This window comes from Pempheris klunzingeri, chromosome 9 (assembly GCF_042242105.1).
Source record: "Pempheris klunzingeri isolate RE-2024b chromosome 9, fPemKlu1.hap1, whole genome shotgun sequence".
NCBI classification, from domain to species: Eukaryota; Metazoa; Chordata; class Actinopteri; order Acropomatiformes; family Pempheridae; genus Pempheris; species Pempheris klunzingeri.
This window is the reverse complement of record NC_092020.1, coordinates 25,031,844-25,047,529: the sequence shown is the minus strand read 5'-3', so window position 1 is coordinate 25,047,529 and position 15,686 is coordinate 25,031,844. Positions and strand designations below refer to the sequence as shown.

At 42.1% G+C, this 15,686-nt stretch overlaps 2 protein-coding genes and 1 long non-coding RNA gene across 4 annotated transcripts; 1 reads left to right on the top strand and 2 right to left on the bottom strand.

Annotated features, from left to right (window-relative positions):
* Positions 1-975: 975 nt before the first annotated feature.
* On the bottom strand, positions 976-4,515 carry rnf4 (ring finger protein 4). Of its 2 annotated transcripts, none has more exons than XM_070836806.1 (8): positions 4,265-4,288; positions 2,977-3,007; positions 2,539-2,776; positions 2,252-2,331; positions 2,074-2,086; positions 1,863-1,986; positions 1,681-1,732; positions 976-1,592 (listed from the first exon to the last, which is right to left on the bottom strand). In XM_070836806.1, the coding sequence occupies exons 2-8, from the start codon at positions 2,986-2,988 to the stop codon at positions 1,443-1,445; spliced, it is 669 nt and encodes a 222-aa protein (XP_070692907.1). In that variant the 5' UTR covers positions 2,989-3,007; positions 4,265-4,288; the 3' UTR covers positions 976-1,442. The 2 variants fall into 2 exon arrangements, with proteins under 2 accessions (XP_070692907.1, XP_070692906.1); XM_070836805.1 differs by lacking the exon at positions 4,265-4,288 and adding an exon at positions 4,364-4,515 and having other exon boundaries at positions 977-1,592.
* Positions 4,516-10,679: 6,164 nt separating this feature from the next.
* On the top strand, positions 10,680-11,167 carry LOC139206714 (uncharacterized). Its single transcript, XR_011585002.1, has 3 exons — positions 10,680-10,717; positions 10,853-10,935; positions 11,020-11,167. It is a non-coding gene; the product is annotated as an uncharacterized lncRNA (long non-coding RNA).
* A 946-nt stretch (positions 11,168-12,113) lies between these two features.
* Positions 12,114-14,925, bottom strand: selenot2 (selenoprotein T, 2). Its single transcript, XM_070836621.1, has 6 exons — positions 14,694-14,925; positions 14,008-14,118; positions 13,183-13,309; positions 13,003-13,090; positions 12,698-12,833; positions 12,114-12,614 (listed from the first exon to the last, which is right to left on the bottom strand). The coding sequence occupies exons 1-5, from the start codon at positions 14,906-14,908 to the stop codon at positions 12,712-12,714; spliced, it is 663 nt and encodes a 220-aa protein (XP_070692722.1). The 5' UTR covers positions 14,909-14,925; the 3' UTR covers positions 12,114-12,614; positions 12,698-12,711.
* Between the last annotated feature and the right edge of the window lie 761 nt (positions 14,926-15,686).

Here is a 15,686-nt window from a genome sequence, read left to right as displayed (position 1 = left end):
ATACAACAATAATTGTTTTAGTCAAACCATCTAAACACTGTGTGAATATTACATTTTAAATCCAGATATACACACAACATTTTATGAATTAATCATTATACATAAATAAATGTTCTGATTTCAAAAAATATAAAACAAGCTCAGAACAAGCAAAGAATAGATTAGTTTATTTTCACTTTATCCACAGTCCTTAAACATAAACTGAAATGTTCAGAGGTAAAAACATATGACCCAGATGTTTGTGTGCCTCTACATTTTTCCAGAAGTTTTTCAGGTGTGGCATCATCTCTGTGTGGATGCTGCAGCAGCCAATCAGCAGCAGAGTTTGTGTCAGGTGACAGTGAGTCATCAGAAATGTCTGAAGTGACTCAGAGTCACAAGATGAAGCCCAACACAAACAAACTGACCTAATGATAAAAACCCACTCAGACTTTAGGTCCCACAATGCATCACTCTACACTAACAGCTGCTGGAAAATAAAGTTTTACAAACAATTTAAATTAAAAAAGAAAGCAAAGACGCCCTAAAAAACAATAAATCAGTTTCTTTCTAATACTTCAGTTACTCTCTAATTTTGAAGTACTTTACACAAATATTTTGACTTTCTGCTCCTCTTTATCGTATTTATGTTATTATTATTATTATCATTATTAGGATTAAGGGAAAATACAGTTATTAATATTTCAGTCCATAATCCAATACTACACATTACTCATGAGACCTTTTACTTTTGGTACTTTGTAGTACTGTTGCAGTCTACATACTGATTTGTTGACTAATACTACATGCTGTGTGTTTTTATTGTGTTTGTATCAATTAAGGGAGACAGTGGTTACCTGTGTGACCCGAGTTCTCTGATTCACCTGGTTTGTTTCTTCAGTTTTTCGTCCCGACGACGTTTTAGTTTCGACCGGAAACGAAAGAAACCTACTAAATTAAAAAAAACAACAAACACAAACTACCTTTTCATATAATTCAATAGAATTTATTTCTACTTTATCACGTTTTATCAGCCACAATAAAAAATAAAAAGCCCAGTTCAGCCCAAAAATGTTAACAATGACAAACAAAAACAGGAAATCTGAGCTGAAAACTGAACAATAAACTGAGGATTATATATCAAATATAATCAATATATCAATAATATACATCAATAATCCTTTTATCCTCTGTAATCAAACACAGCTCTGACACAACATCTTTTATTCAGATTAAAAATAAAAATTAAATAAAATGACTTCCTGGTCTGATGACATCACTGATGACATCACTGGAAACATCCAGCAGCAGGTGTGTGATGTCAGGTGTAGAGGGGGTGGTACTGGGTGGGGGTCAGGTGATTGATGATGTCAGAGTGATGTCAGATGTAGAGGGGGTGGTGCTGGCGGTGGGTCAGTCTCTTCCTGCAGGTAGGACAGGTGTGTGATGATGTCAGAGTGATGTCAGATGTAAAGGGGGTGGTACTGGCGGTGGGTCAGTCTCTTCCTGCAGGTAGGACAGGTGTGTGATGACGTCAGAGCGTCTCTCAGACACTGGCTGCAGAACACGTGGCCACATTTAGTGGAAACGACCAATCGGCCGCTTTCTACGATCTGTGAGGGAAACAACAACCAGCCAATCAGAACACAGGACACACGGGACCTGCTGGCCAGGTGTGTAACAGGTGTGTTTGAGTATCACCTCAGAGTACGAGTCCAGACAGACAGGACAGCTGATCGTCCCCGGAGTCGACCTGAGACACAGAGAGAGAGAGAGACTGAGTTCTACTGATGATGTGATCGGGGATCTGTCTATTACCTGGCTATGATTTGAAGCTAGTGTTAGCTTGGATCAGTCTATTACCTGGCTGTCATTTCTATTACCTGGAGGAGCTGTCCGCCTGTAAAGAGGATACTATTGCCGCGTTTAGGGCGGGGGGCGTGTCCTCGTCTTCATCACTGCTAACGACGTAACTCTCCGCTGCTGTGACTCTCCTGTTCCGTGGACCTGGTGGAGGACGTCCAGAGAAATGTTGGACTGTTCCTTTAATGAAACTTTATTTCAACAATTAACGCAGACGGAATAAAGTCTTACCTTCGTCCACCAGCTGGATCATCACAGGAGCAGAGGAAGAAACAGAAACAGCAGAAGAAGAGACGTTTGATCAGTATCAGTAGTGTATTAGAGTGTGTGTGTGTGTGTGTGTTTTTGTGTATTGTTGTGCATTAGTGTGTACTAGTGTGTGTATTTCTGGGTATTAATGTGTCGTTACCAGTACTGAGTCGTTGTTTGTCAGGTCGACCACAGCAGCTTCTGATCCCTCACAGGTCAGATCCACCACCTCCTCCACACCTGAACACACATCAGCTATTGATTATTGATCAGAGATCTATCTCAGCAGGTCTGACCAACAGCAGCGCAGGATGTGACATCAAGTATTAAGTCATGTGACTTACAGTGTGACCAGTTAAACAGTCACAGGGTTCACCGGCATGATTATTGATTACAGGTAGTGATGATGCTAATTAATAGCTGTAGAGAGTATGGATCAGTACTGACCGTCCTCAGTGTTGTCCATCACATCGATGGTCTCTGTGGGGGGGGCAGGGTCCACATCAGACGTCCTGCTAACGTTAGCTGTCCTGCTAGCCGTCCTGCTAGCCGTCCTGTTAGCTGCTCTGATTGCGCCAGCCGCCCTGGTGGCGTTAGCCGTCCTCCTGACGTTAGCCCGTCTGTTGGCCTTTGTGCTCGGTCTGGACACCAGAGGACTTCCTGTGGTCCTCCTCTTCCTCTGAGCCTGAACACACACAGCATGGCACAGCACACACTCATTAGATCACAGCCGTTTTGCTGCTGCACATAATCAATATTTAATTTCATAGCAGGTCAGATCCTGCGTGACAGAACTTTAATATTTTTACTTTGTGTCTGTTCAACTTTAGTTTTCTTTTAAATCAAACACAAGACACAAACTGAGAGAGGAAGAAGAAAACTTACAGTGCTGCTCATATCAGAGACACAGAAGATACTGCAAAGAGGAAACACACACAGAGGGTTGATAAAAGACACACCAGACCTCATCAAACCACATCAGACACACTGACTGTTCTGTTAGCATCACAGACATTGTTAGCATCACACACTGACTGTTCTGTTAGCATCACAGACACTGTTATCATCACACGCTGACTGTTCTGTTAGCATCACAGACACTGTTAGCATCAAACATTGACTGTTCTGTTAGCATCTCAAGCACTGTTTGCATCACACACTGACTGTTCTGTTAGCATCACAATCACTGTTAACAACACAGACACTGTTAGCATCACACACTGACTGCTCTGTTAGCACCACAAACACTGTTAGCATCACACACACTGTTAGCATCACACACACTGCTAGCACCCCATGCTGACTATTCTGTGAGCATTATTGGCACTGTTAGCATCACACACTGACTGTTCTGTTAGCATCACAGACACTGTTAGCATCAAACATTGACTGTTCTGTTAGCATCACAATCACTGTTAGAAACACAGACACTGTTAGCATCCCACACTGACTAGTCCTGTCTAGCATCCCACAATGATTGTTTTGTTAGCATTGTTAGCACCCCATATCGACAGTTCCTATACTGACTGTTCTGTTAGCATCCCACACGGACTGTTGAGTTAGCATAACTCATTGACTGTTCTGTTAGCATCCCACACGGACTGTTGAGTTAGCATAACTCATTGACTGTTCTGTTAGCATCCCACACTGATTGTTGAGTTAGCATAACTCATTGACTGTTCTGTTAGCATCCCACACTGATTGTTGAGTTAGCATAACTCATTGACTGTTCTGTTAGCATCCCACACTGACTGTTGAGTTAGCATAACTCATTGACTGTTCTGTTAGCATCCCACACTGATTGTTGAGTTAGCATAACTCATTGACTGTTCTGTTAGCATCCCACACTGTTTAGCGTCATGCTAAACAACCTGACAGCGTACAGTTCAGCAGCTGTTCGTTAACCAGCTCCTAGTTAATCATCAAGCCCGAATAAAACCGGATAGGTAGCATCAAACACTTGCTGATGTTAGCTCGTTTCCACAACCGTTAGAAGTAGCTTGTTAAGTTAGCTAGCTGCCAGTTGTAGCATGTGTAGTTTTGAAATGGTTTCACTTTGAAACGAGTTTCCTGTAGCGCTGCTCGCTGGTGTTTAACGTCCCTTTAGATCAATCAAAATAAACACTGGGGTTAAATATTAGTCGGAAATGACAAGTAGGGGGGTTAATGGTACCTTAAGGGTGGTTCAGGCGAGGTTTCAAAGTTCCCACAGTTTACAACACCGTTTAGCGAGCTAGCAGTTAGCATCGGGCAGTTAGCTGTGTGTGCTCACCGTCAGCGTCCCTTCTGTTAGCAGTTAGCTGTTGTGTAGTTCAGCGGCTGCATGCACATCCACTTATTTTTGAACCTCAGAGAAAACAGACGGATTTATTTCCCATCAACCAGCCGATGCTAACGATATCTTCAAGCGGAAGTCAAAGACCAGCAGGGTTTCAGGATCATTACCGCCACCTGCAGTCTCACGGTGGGAAATACATCATTAAAGTCAGTCCAAAACACCCGATAAACTGATGTGTGTCTTTATATTAGTCATTAACCCCGGTCTACCTAAACTCTTCTGTCATGTTTTATTATTTCTGATCATATAAACTTACAAACTTAAATTATTACCATTTATTGAGCGGCTTTTTTGAATTCTCGATTCTGATTGGTCAATCGTGCCCCGCTGTTGCCATGTAGAACAAACTGTTGCTATGGTTGCAGTTCTGATAGCGGAAGCAATACAATCATTTTTAAAATAGTATTTAATTCACTATTTTGTGTTAAACTATTGATTTCTTGTGCACAAATCTGTGTAATAAATGTAAATAAAGCATGGCAGACTTCAGGTCATTATTTCTACACAGTAGTGTCCCTGTGCTACTTTATAGCCCATAATTAAACAATTTATGTTTTTTTTCCTCCACTTAAAAAAAATATATTTATTTTTCTGTCTTTTCTATGAAGTTTTTCCTGCAAAATATTAGAAATTGTCTATTTCTTTGTATGTCATATTATAGATATCAGACTATAATCTGTCAGTCGTGTTGTGTTTTAATGATATTAAAATGTAGGCAGTTTGATCATCAGTTACTGATGAGTGATTATTGGTCATTGATGAGGGTGGAGGGCACAGAGGACATTAAACCTGCAGCACAGCACGTGTTTTCTCTGACAAGAACATGGAGGACCTGGACTCTGTAGGGTCAGGTGTCAGATTAAAAACACAAAGAGACAACAACAACAAAAAAAATCACAGCAGTGTGAAGCCCCGCCCACCTCCTGCCCACCTGCACAGGTAAACTCACAGTGTCAGAGTGTACAGGAGGAGACAGATGTTCAGCACGATGAATAAAGTCAGGAAGTGGTTCAACAAACCAAAGAAGGTAAAATCTTTTTATAATATCGTTTCCTTTTTGTTTTATTATTCAACAGTTTTGTTACATTAAGGAACAAAGTAAATGAAATGATGAGTAAAAATGTACAGTTTATCATTCATTATGAATTTGTTGATAAATTAATTTTATCTTTAGCATTTAGATGATATACTACTCTTATTATCATTATTATTATTATTATAATAAAAAACAAACCACACATTTGAAAAAAACTGATGTAAAAGAAACCGTGTACATGAATTTTCTCCAGAAGTGATGAACAAACTATTTTGGTTCAAACTAAATGTAAATAGATGTAAACAAACAAACCTGATGTAATAAATAAATCAATAATATAAACAAAATTTATAAAAATTAACAAATTGACGATGCATGAATTTCCCCTTAAGGGCTGAATGAAGAATTTTGATTTGAAATAACTGTAAACACACTTGTAATGTAAAGAAACCGCATGAAAAATAAAAATCTAATTGAATTAAATGTAAACAAACAAGACGTAAACAAACAGGAAGTAAAAAAAACAGAATGAAATTCCCCTTGAGCAACGAATAACATTTTTTAATTGAATTGAATGTGAACAAAACTGTTCGTAAACAAACCAGACATTAAAAAAAAAAGGAGGTCTGTCCTGTCTTCATTCCTTCATGGACACAACGCCTGCGTCGTCTCAAATACTTCTACTGCAGGAAAATCACAGAGTAGCATCACATGGAAGAACTCCAGTAAATGTGCCGACTTGTTAATGAGAGTTTAGTCGTGAATAGACTATAGAATAGAATCCATTGTTCTTTTTAGTGGGTGAACTGGGAGTGAATGACCGTTAGTGGTTGTATAATGCAGACAGGAGTTACTGTGAAGATGCTTTGTGACCCTCCTCAGCTCCCAGTATCCCAGTGTCCTCGGGCAGTTTACTTGTGCAGGACTGACAGCCTGAAAAGAAATCTTACACCCGACACTTTGAGAACTCATTTTGTTTTCTGTGAGGTGTAAAAACTCAAGACTCCACGTGAGAACGCCAAAACTACGGCTCAGGTGACACGTTTCCACATGATCGGGGCTTCATCACGTTCAGGATCACAGATGTTTGTGGTCTGATGTTAAAACCTGGTTTTAAACAGTTTATTGGTGACGACAAATGACTGTATCGCTGGCTAAAGAATCATTTACTGATGATTTACAGGTCAAATTTTCTTAAATGGACCAAATAAAATCAGTCCCTGAATTTTAACATTCACTGAAAACACACGTACATACTTTTAAAGATCAACACTAAGGGATGTTTTAATGATATTTGATCAATTTTAAGGGCTTTTATTGGTTTAAAATGAGCAGATAATCCTTTATTAAAATCATAAAATGTTACTCTCAACTTATCCATTAATTATATTGTTTTTCTATATTTCTAGTATATATATATATATATACACACACACACACACATTTCTTTATTGCATTTATACAGCTGTAACCCCATAAGATAAGATGAGATAATTTAAGATAAGATATTTCTTTATTAGTCCCACGACGGGGAAATTTACAAAGTACACTGTGAAGTTACCTCATTCGGTTTTTTAAAATATATTTGTGCTATATGTAGATCTTTATATATCTTGATTTTATTTGTATACGTGTATATATATATATATATATACACACATACACTAACTGTAGTATTAGTGTATTACTGTAGTATTTGTAGTACTAATATTGGTATTGGTAGTACTAACTGTAGTATTAGTGTATTAACTGTAGTACTGACTGTAGTATTAGTATATTATCTGTAGTATTTGTAGTACTGACTGTAGTATTTGTAGCTGTACCTTTCTGTGTCTCTGAAACAGGAAGTAGAAAACCAGCTGACGATTCAACCTTTGACCCCAGAGCAGAGACATAGAGCCCCTCATGATGTCGTCATGGAGACGCTGAGCTCCGCCCCCGACAGGCTGGCTGCTCTGCTATCGGACCTCAGGTGATGATGTCATCACACCTTTAACAGTGACGTCACTTCCTGTTCACCACATCTTGCTCGACATTGTGTGTAAACGTCTCCGCTGTTTGTTGCCCTCAAAGATTCCCACAATGCACTGCTGCATGCGTGACGAAGAGAACAAAAGGTCATGTGACCCAGCAGCTAGCGATGATGCAACATGAGTAAACAGCAGAGTAAACAGGAAGTAAACAGCAGAGTAAACAGGAAGTAAATAGGTGTTAAACAGGAAGTAGCGAGTGAGTGAACAAACCTAAAACGTCATTGTTGAGTGCGACAGCAGCGTCCAATCACGTCGCAAGGATTGTGGTGGTGGGCGGAGCCACACTTGACAGGTGGATCACTGACTTTAACCAGATTAAAACCGATTTAATTTAAAGACTCATTAAAGCTGCAAAAAGTCACATGACTGTCCACAACACTCTGGTTCTACTGGTCTCACTGGTTTTTGTGTGTTTTGTCTGTTTTGTGTCTCGGGACAGAAGTTTGATCGGTCAGAACAGGACGGACGGATCCGATCCAGACCTGACGCTGACCACCAGACTGAGCATGCTCAGGTGAGACACTACAACTACTAATAGTACTACTACTACTACTACTTCTGATACTAATACTGATTCAACTCTCAGCCAGAGTCTCCTTCATTTCCCAGAATCCTTTAAAAAATAATGACATGGTCTCTCACACCTGTTTACCTGAAATACTGACAGGTGTTTGTTTGTCTTGTTGTCAGGGAGCTCCTGCAGGGTGACATCACACATGAACAGGAAGTCTCTGATTTCCAACGACGACATTATCATCCACAACACCTCAGTCCTCAGACCTCTGCCCCACTTCCTGTCTGGAGGTCACAGGTGGAGCAGGTGGAGCCGGCGGACACGGGAAGCTGTGACATCATCAGCCTCAGTGCAGGTGGGGGCGGAGCTACAAACACCTCTCCTGGACTTCCTGGTCGCCCTTTCCTACGGACAGGAGACGACCGCTCCCTCCCCTCTTCTCCTCATCCTGGGGGGAGGAGGAGGCTGCCTTGCTCTCTGCCCTGCTCCCCTCTGCTGGGGGGTAGATGCTGGAAGTCCTCCCCCTCCTCCCCCTCTCCTCCATCGGGTATGTCCCGGCTCTGGGTGGAAGAAGCTCTGCAGAGGAGCAAAAACATCCGGCAGACTGAGCCCCGCCCCCTTCCTACATGTCCCATACAGGTGAAGCAGGGGGAGGAGGAGGAGGAGGTGGAGGAGGAAGAGGAGGTGGTGAGGAGCAGGTGGGGGGAGGCAGCAGAGGAAGACAAGCATGAGGAAGATAAAGAGGTGAAGGCAGTGAACATTGTTGGGATCAGACTGTCTGACACCGTCATCTTCAGACCGATGACCTCACCCAGCGGCTGTGGGAGGGAGGGGGAGGAAGAGGAAGAGGAAGAGGAAGAGGAAGAGGAGGAGGAGGAGGAGGAGGAGGAGGAGGAGGAAGAGGAGGAAGAATCAGATCTGTTGTGTTTTGAGCGTGAGACGTCGAGGTACTGCCTGCTGACTCCCTGTGTTTGTTTCAGGTATGAAAACTTGTTATCTGGCTGATTTTAACTCACATGGGTTCATTTCAGTAAAAGTTCAAATGATTATTAATACTGATAGTAATACTAACAGTACTACTGATAGTACTACTGATAGTACTAATAGTACTACTGATAGTACTGATACTACTACTGATAGTACAACTGATAGTACTGATAGTACTACTGATAGTACTGATAGTACTACTGATAGTACTGATAGTACCTCTACTGATCCTGCAGTTCACAGTACTGTTACTACTGGTACCACAGTACAGAGAGTACTGTTACTACTGGTACTACTATAACTTTGATTTGAACGTCTCTGAGCTCTGACAGTTCTGTGCAGGACACAGGCAGTCTGGTGATTTAAGGGCATCAGGTGTGTTAGTCACCTGTACGATCACACACTGACCCACTGAGACTGTGAAATACCTTCATCCTCCTGTCAGGTGTCCGAGCGCTCCTCCATATGAAGCTGAGGTTTTCTCTGCCGGAGACATTCGGAGCGGCCCTTCGTTCGGCTCTGAAGATCAAAAACACGGCGAGGGTTCGTCTCAGGCGTCAGACATCCAGGGGTCAGAGGGGGACGGCGGGCGGAGTTTACCCAGAGACGGAGCTCCACAGCTGGGTGGAACCCCCCGTCTCTACCCCAGTCTGAGTCTGTGGAGGATCACAGCAGACAGTCAGGTGAGTCCTCATCACCAGCTCACCTGAAAACTGCCCTCAGTGTTTCGGTCTTTAACCACTGAGGTGAGAACTACAGAGATAGACCTGGAAGATCCTTTTGGTTTAACCACAAACAGCCGTTATATGGCTGTATTCAAACACACCAGACTCCATTCATGAAATCAGTAGTTTTATCTAGCAGAACACAGACACTTATAGTGATAATCTGAGTATTGTTTGTTAGTGTTATTGTGTTATTTGATACTGAAATATTGTGTTGCACCCAAACTAACCCTTCAAAACACCAAAAATCACACCATAACACAAACAAACTAACTGATCGAGATAACAGTGGACTAGCAACTACCGTGTAAAATTACTGTTTTTGTCAATGGAGTCTGGTGTGTTTGAAGCGAGCGATATAACAGCTGTTTATCCAAAAGGATCTTCCAGGTCTGTCTCTGTAGGGGGTATCAAATAACACAATAACCCTAACAAACAATACTCAGATTATCACTATCAATGTTATCAGACACTTAGAATAACAATCTCAGCCTGTCACAGTATTTTAATTAGTTTATAAGTTTTACAGGTACATTTCCCTCAGAACATTCAACCTTTTGTAATTTTAAATAAAGTTCTGCACTGGTCTTCAATGATTTCTCTGCTCAGACGGACCTGAACAGGAAACAGGAAGAGGAACTAAACTCTTTCGGCTCCCAGCTCGACCACAACACCGACCAGTCCTGTTTCCATGGCAACAGCACTCACCTGCAGCAGCTCAGTGAGATAATCTCAGGTGAGCCAGTGTTGATGCTGTGTTACCTGTCCTCACCTTTCTCCACCTGTTTTCACCTGTCTCCACCCATTCTCAGCACCCATCCTCACCCGCCTCCAACTGTCCTCACCTTTCTCCACCTGTTTCCACCCATCCTCACCTTTCTAACCTGTCCTCCACCTGTCCAGGTGTACCAGGTGAGTTGAAGGCTCTCTGCTCTGTGGATCTGCGCTTCATCCTGAAGGTGTTTGACTCCACCACCTGCAGTAAGAGGACAGGTGAGTCTCTTGGCTACCTGACTCCACATTTCATTCTATTCATCGAACTGATGGAGAAGATAAACGTCGTCTCTCACCTGAGTCCAGGTGCTCAGGGTAGCTGCAGGTGAAACATAACCTGTCATGTTTCTGCAGCTCCTCCTGTTGAATCCTGCAGCTTGTGTTCGGACAAACCCTGCGTCCAAATCCTGAAGCATCTCTGCAGAAACTGTGACCAGGTAAACACCCACCTGAGTGGCCAGGTGTAAACTGGACTGTGGAGGACAGGTACTGAACCTGTGCTTTTTTTCTGTGTGTTTCAGGTGTTCTGCGGTCGCTGTTTGTCTCGCTTCGTCTCTTTACTTCAGATCCATCAGCTGAGTCAAACTGCTGCGGTCTGACGCTCAGATAACCTTCATGTCACCTGTCTCACGTACAGGTATGACAGAGGTGGACGCAGACACCGTGACGTCTCCCGCTGGTTTGTGGACCGCCGTTTTGAAGCCTCGAGTTTGGCATTTTCTAAGTCGCCATCTTGATTTAACGGCCGTTGCCATTTTTACGCTGGAGCCAGAAGTGACGCATTTCCAACCTCCGCCTCTGATTGGTTAGATTGAGGCATGACTCGCCTCTGATTGGTTAGATTGAGGCATGACTCGCCTCTGATTGGTTCGCCACAAAATAGCCCCGCCCTAATGCATACCCCTCTTCCTGGTTTACTTTCCTCTAGAGACGAATACTAAATAAGCATCTTCCTCTTCTTTGTGTATTATTTGACATACTTTTTTAAATATTTGTTTTTTTATTGGAAAATCTAGATTTATTTTGCAAGTAATAACATAATTTTAATGATATGGAATTGATTGGTTTTGGTAGATGGTAATTAAAAAAGCCAAACAATACATTATCCACATAACTGTGTAATGTTTTAAATACAATTACTTAAAAACTGTGCACAGAACAAATCAAACTCCACCAAACCAGTACATATAAAAGCAAAACTATCTTTTTAGACAAAATATTTCCTTAAACCATAAACTTTCCAAGTTTAATCATCTTTTATTGTGGTGATATTTCGTTTGTTCACTGTCAATAAAGTTTGATTGAAGCACCCATACAGTCCTGATCAGTTTGTGCAATAAAGAATAACTTCAGATGTTTCCCTCCAATGATTCACTTTTATTTATGATTATTTACTTATTCCATGTTTTTTTATTTAAAAATCAACATGAAGAGAAACTAAAATATCTGAAACAACAGAATAAAAAACAAACAATAAATTATATTTCTACCTGGACTTAGATATCCAACAAACCATTTGTTTGACTCTGCTGTGTTTTCTTTGAATTTCTTTCATCAGTTGAAGACAAATTAAAATCAAAGACAATTTCCTGTTTAAAAAAATAAAAGCCTCATGTTTGTTTCATGTTGAGTTTAATTCTCATCTTTGACATTTTACAAACTCAACAATGACATTAATTTAAAAATAAATGACAGTGATGATGACCATTTGTTACGTAAGCAAAACTTTAATTATCTATTGTCTTCCCGTTTCCTGTCTGCTACTTCCTGTCCAGATGGAGGCTAATTAGCATGAAGCTAACAGTAGTACCGTAGGTTTATTCTGCTCCTGCTGAACAAACTGACCCTCAAACTAAATAAATAAAAATCAAGCTGATCCAACACGAGCCAGTAGAGTCCAGTAGAGTCGTCAGTCTGTCAGTACAGCTGACTCCACCCGTGCTAACAGTGCATTATGGGTACTATAGTGCTGAGCTGTGATCCGACGCAGCGGGAGCGCTCGTTTTGTGGCGGGGGACATCCGGCTGGGCCCCGCAGAGTCTGCTTTAAGGCCGAACCTTCATTAACGCCAGCGGCTGAACGTCCCACTGAGCCGGGACACCTGAACGCAGCACAACTGAAGAGAGAGACACACACAGATGAGAGGAGACAGGTGACAGGGTCAGTGTGACGCTGCTGTTTACCTGTGTGTTTGCTTACCTGTGTGTGCACCTCTACGTGGAGGAGAAGCTCATGGGATCCACCTGGTTCATCTTCAGGTGGTTGTCAAGGATCTGGAACATCTCCTGCATGTTTGGGACGTACCCCGACTGAAGCTTCGACCACACGGGCACGTCTGAGAGTTGAAGGGGGAGGGGACAAAAAACACTGTTACACCAGGAAGTAACAGAGAGGAGACAAAAAAACACCTTCTCCAGCTGCTCCACTCTCTCTACTTCATCCCCTCCTCCAATCAGAACTCCTCTTTCACAGTGGTGTCATGTTTTGGACCAATCAAAACTCACCGTTCAGAGTGACCTCGAAGGCTCCCGTAGACAGGAAGTGGGTCTCCATCATGTTACACAGGAAGAAGGCCATCAGGCAGGAGAAGATCTGACAAAAACGACAGAAACAAAACAGCGCCGGGAGTTAAACCTGCTGCCGTGGCGACCAGCGGAGGCATCCGTTGCCGCGGAAACGGGTACCTTGTTGTCCTGACTCCAGGTCCAGGCTCTGGGAGTGTCGAGGCCGAGGAGGACGAAGGGATTCTGACCGCTGACGATGAGCAGGATGGAGAGGAGCTTCAGGTAGGAGAAGAGGTTGCCGACACACCTGAGGGGAGAGATTTGGTTTTACCGGTGCAGGCTGGCTGGTGTCACCTCAGACTGTGGCGACACTCTCTGACGCCACTAATCCCTCACATACACTGATCTTAAGTGAATGTGCAGATAAAAACCTTCCTGTTACTGCAGGAAGCTTCATTACATCATATCTTAGTTTTTAAAACATGATTTGGGGCATCTGATATTAATTTGAGGGGCATTTTAAGTAGTAAAATAATGACACAGGCCCGTTACTATGACAACGCTGCCCGTCGTAGTGCGTGTTTGCGATGCTTCTGACAGACGCCTCTGCTGTAAATGAACACGCTGTGATCAAAGATGATTAATTAATTCGTACATTGATTCAGGCCAAGGCCCCAGGAAGTGCTCCCAAGGCTTTGAAGCCAATTTTACATAGTGGCCAAACCGTGCAATTACAACAACGGCGTGTTGGGACTAAAAAGATTTCTTTCCATAGACTCACATGTTATAAGACACGTCTGTAAATCATCAGATAGATTTTAAAAATAAACGACACAAAGCCCAAAACTTGAAACAAAGACTAGTGGTTGTAAAACACACACATGTAGTGAAGCAAAGCTTGTAAAAGCCATTTTATTTCTATTATTCTGCTGGACTTGAAGGTGGCCAGTAGTCTGAGTTTATAGAGAGCTCTGGCTCAGGTGGTTTGGTGACGTCAGGACTCACCTGTTGAAGGGGGTCGGCGGGTAGTTTTCTCCCTCGATGCGGATGTCCGGGTACAGCTGGCTGATGGCCCGAGAGTACTCCTGGAACACCTTACTGTAACCTCAGGAGATACTGACAACACACAGGGGGACACCTGTCAGGTGGGATCCAACATGATTAACTTCCTCACACTGAAAAGCTGTGTCTTCTGACAGGTGCACATCCCAGTTTGAACATAAATTATTCTTTTATATCATCATTTATATTTATAATTTATCAATATATTATTATTACTATTATGAATTTTAACAGATATAAATGTCCTGATAACACCTGTAGTGTCTTCAGAGCTTCAGAGGATGGTGTCACACCTGAACCTGCATGTCTGCAGCCTTGAAATAATCTAAACCAGATTATGAACTTTAGTGGAAACCATTTTGTAACAAGTGCACAATGAGCTTCACCATAATAAAACTGGAGACACGGTTACAAATGTACTTTAGGCACGTTTAAACATGTTTTATTTAATAATTCAGACGTTTCTACGTGTTTAGTGTTGAGACAGAAGCATGTTAAAGCCTCATCTCTGACATAAATGTTCCCCATAGAGAGATAATCTCATGATGCTAATTGTTAGCTCACTGTTAGCACAGCTCTGGTAGCCGTAAACAGCAGTTAGCAGTTAGCCTCCATGCTAACCCACTCACCAGTACTGGAACCTGAGCACTGGCCCGGTGTACATGGAGGCCTTAGCGGGTTTCCCGGGCTCTGAGTCCTGCAGGGTGTCCGGGGATAAGCCGGGGCTGTCGGCCGCCTGGTGTCCGCGCTGCGGGCTCGATCTGCCGAGGTAAACGTCCCGGACCGTGAGGGCCGTGAAGAGGAGCAGGGCCGCCAGGAGGCCCGCCTGGCTGTACTCCGCCATGTCTACTGTCTGACAGGTGACGGGGAGGGGGGGGGGACTGATCTGTCCGGAAACAAGATTATCCACTGCAGCACTTCCGGGTAGACTCTTCACAATAAAAGAGCAGAGGAAGTTTCTTTTATTCTTGTGCTTTACATGAGCATTTCTCTCTACTTTCACTTAATACTTAAACTGTACTACATTTCAGGGGGAAATACTGTAAAGTAGGTTTTTTTTTACTGCACCACATATATCTGACAGCTGTAGTTACTCCTTACTCTTCTGATTCTACACATTAAACATTTAATAAGGTTTTAAAGTATGATGCATTTTAATCAATTAATCTGCCACACTATATGAAGTATTAACAATTACCTCCAGCCTGACCGGCTACAATATTAAAAAGCTTCTTATACATTTAAGTATTGGCGATAATAAACTAATACCATATGTTTATATGACTCATTGTGCTATGTAATAAGTACATTTTTGTTTTTAAGGACATCGTGCCGATATTTTTACTTTTTTACTTGTGATGGGAGTATTTTTGTCGCTAAGCTATTTGAACTTAATTACAGGATCTGAATATTTCTTCCACCTCTAGGTTTTTAATTTGAGTTTCCTGAATAACTTTGTAATATCTTTATTACACATAATATATGATTATGTTGTTGTCCGAATTACACTGAATGTTTGCCAATCATTATGTGAATATTACATTCAGTAAGTAAAACCACTGTCTCAGAAATGTATAACACGAATATATGTGTATAATTTTAAAATGCGCTCATTTTGCCGT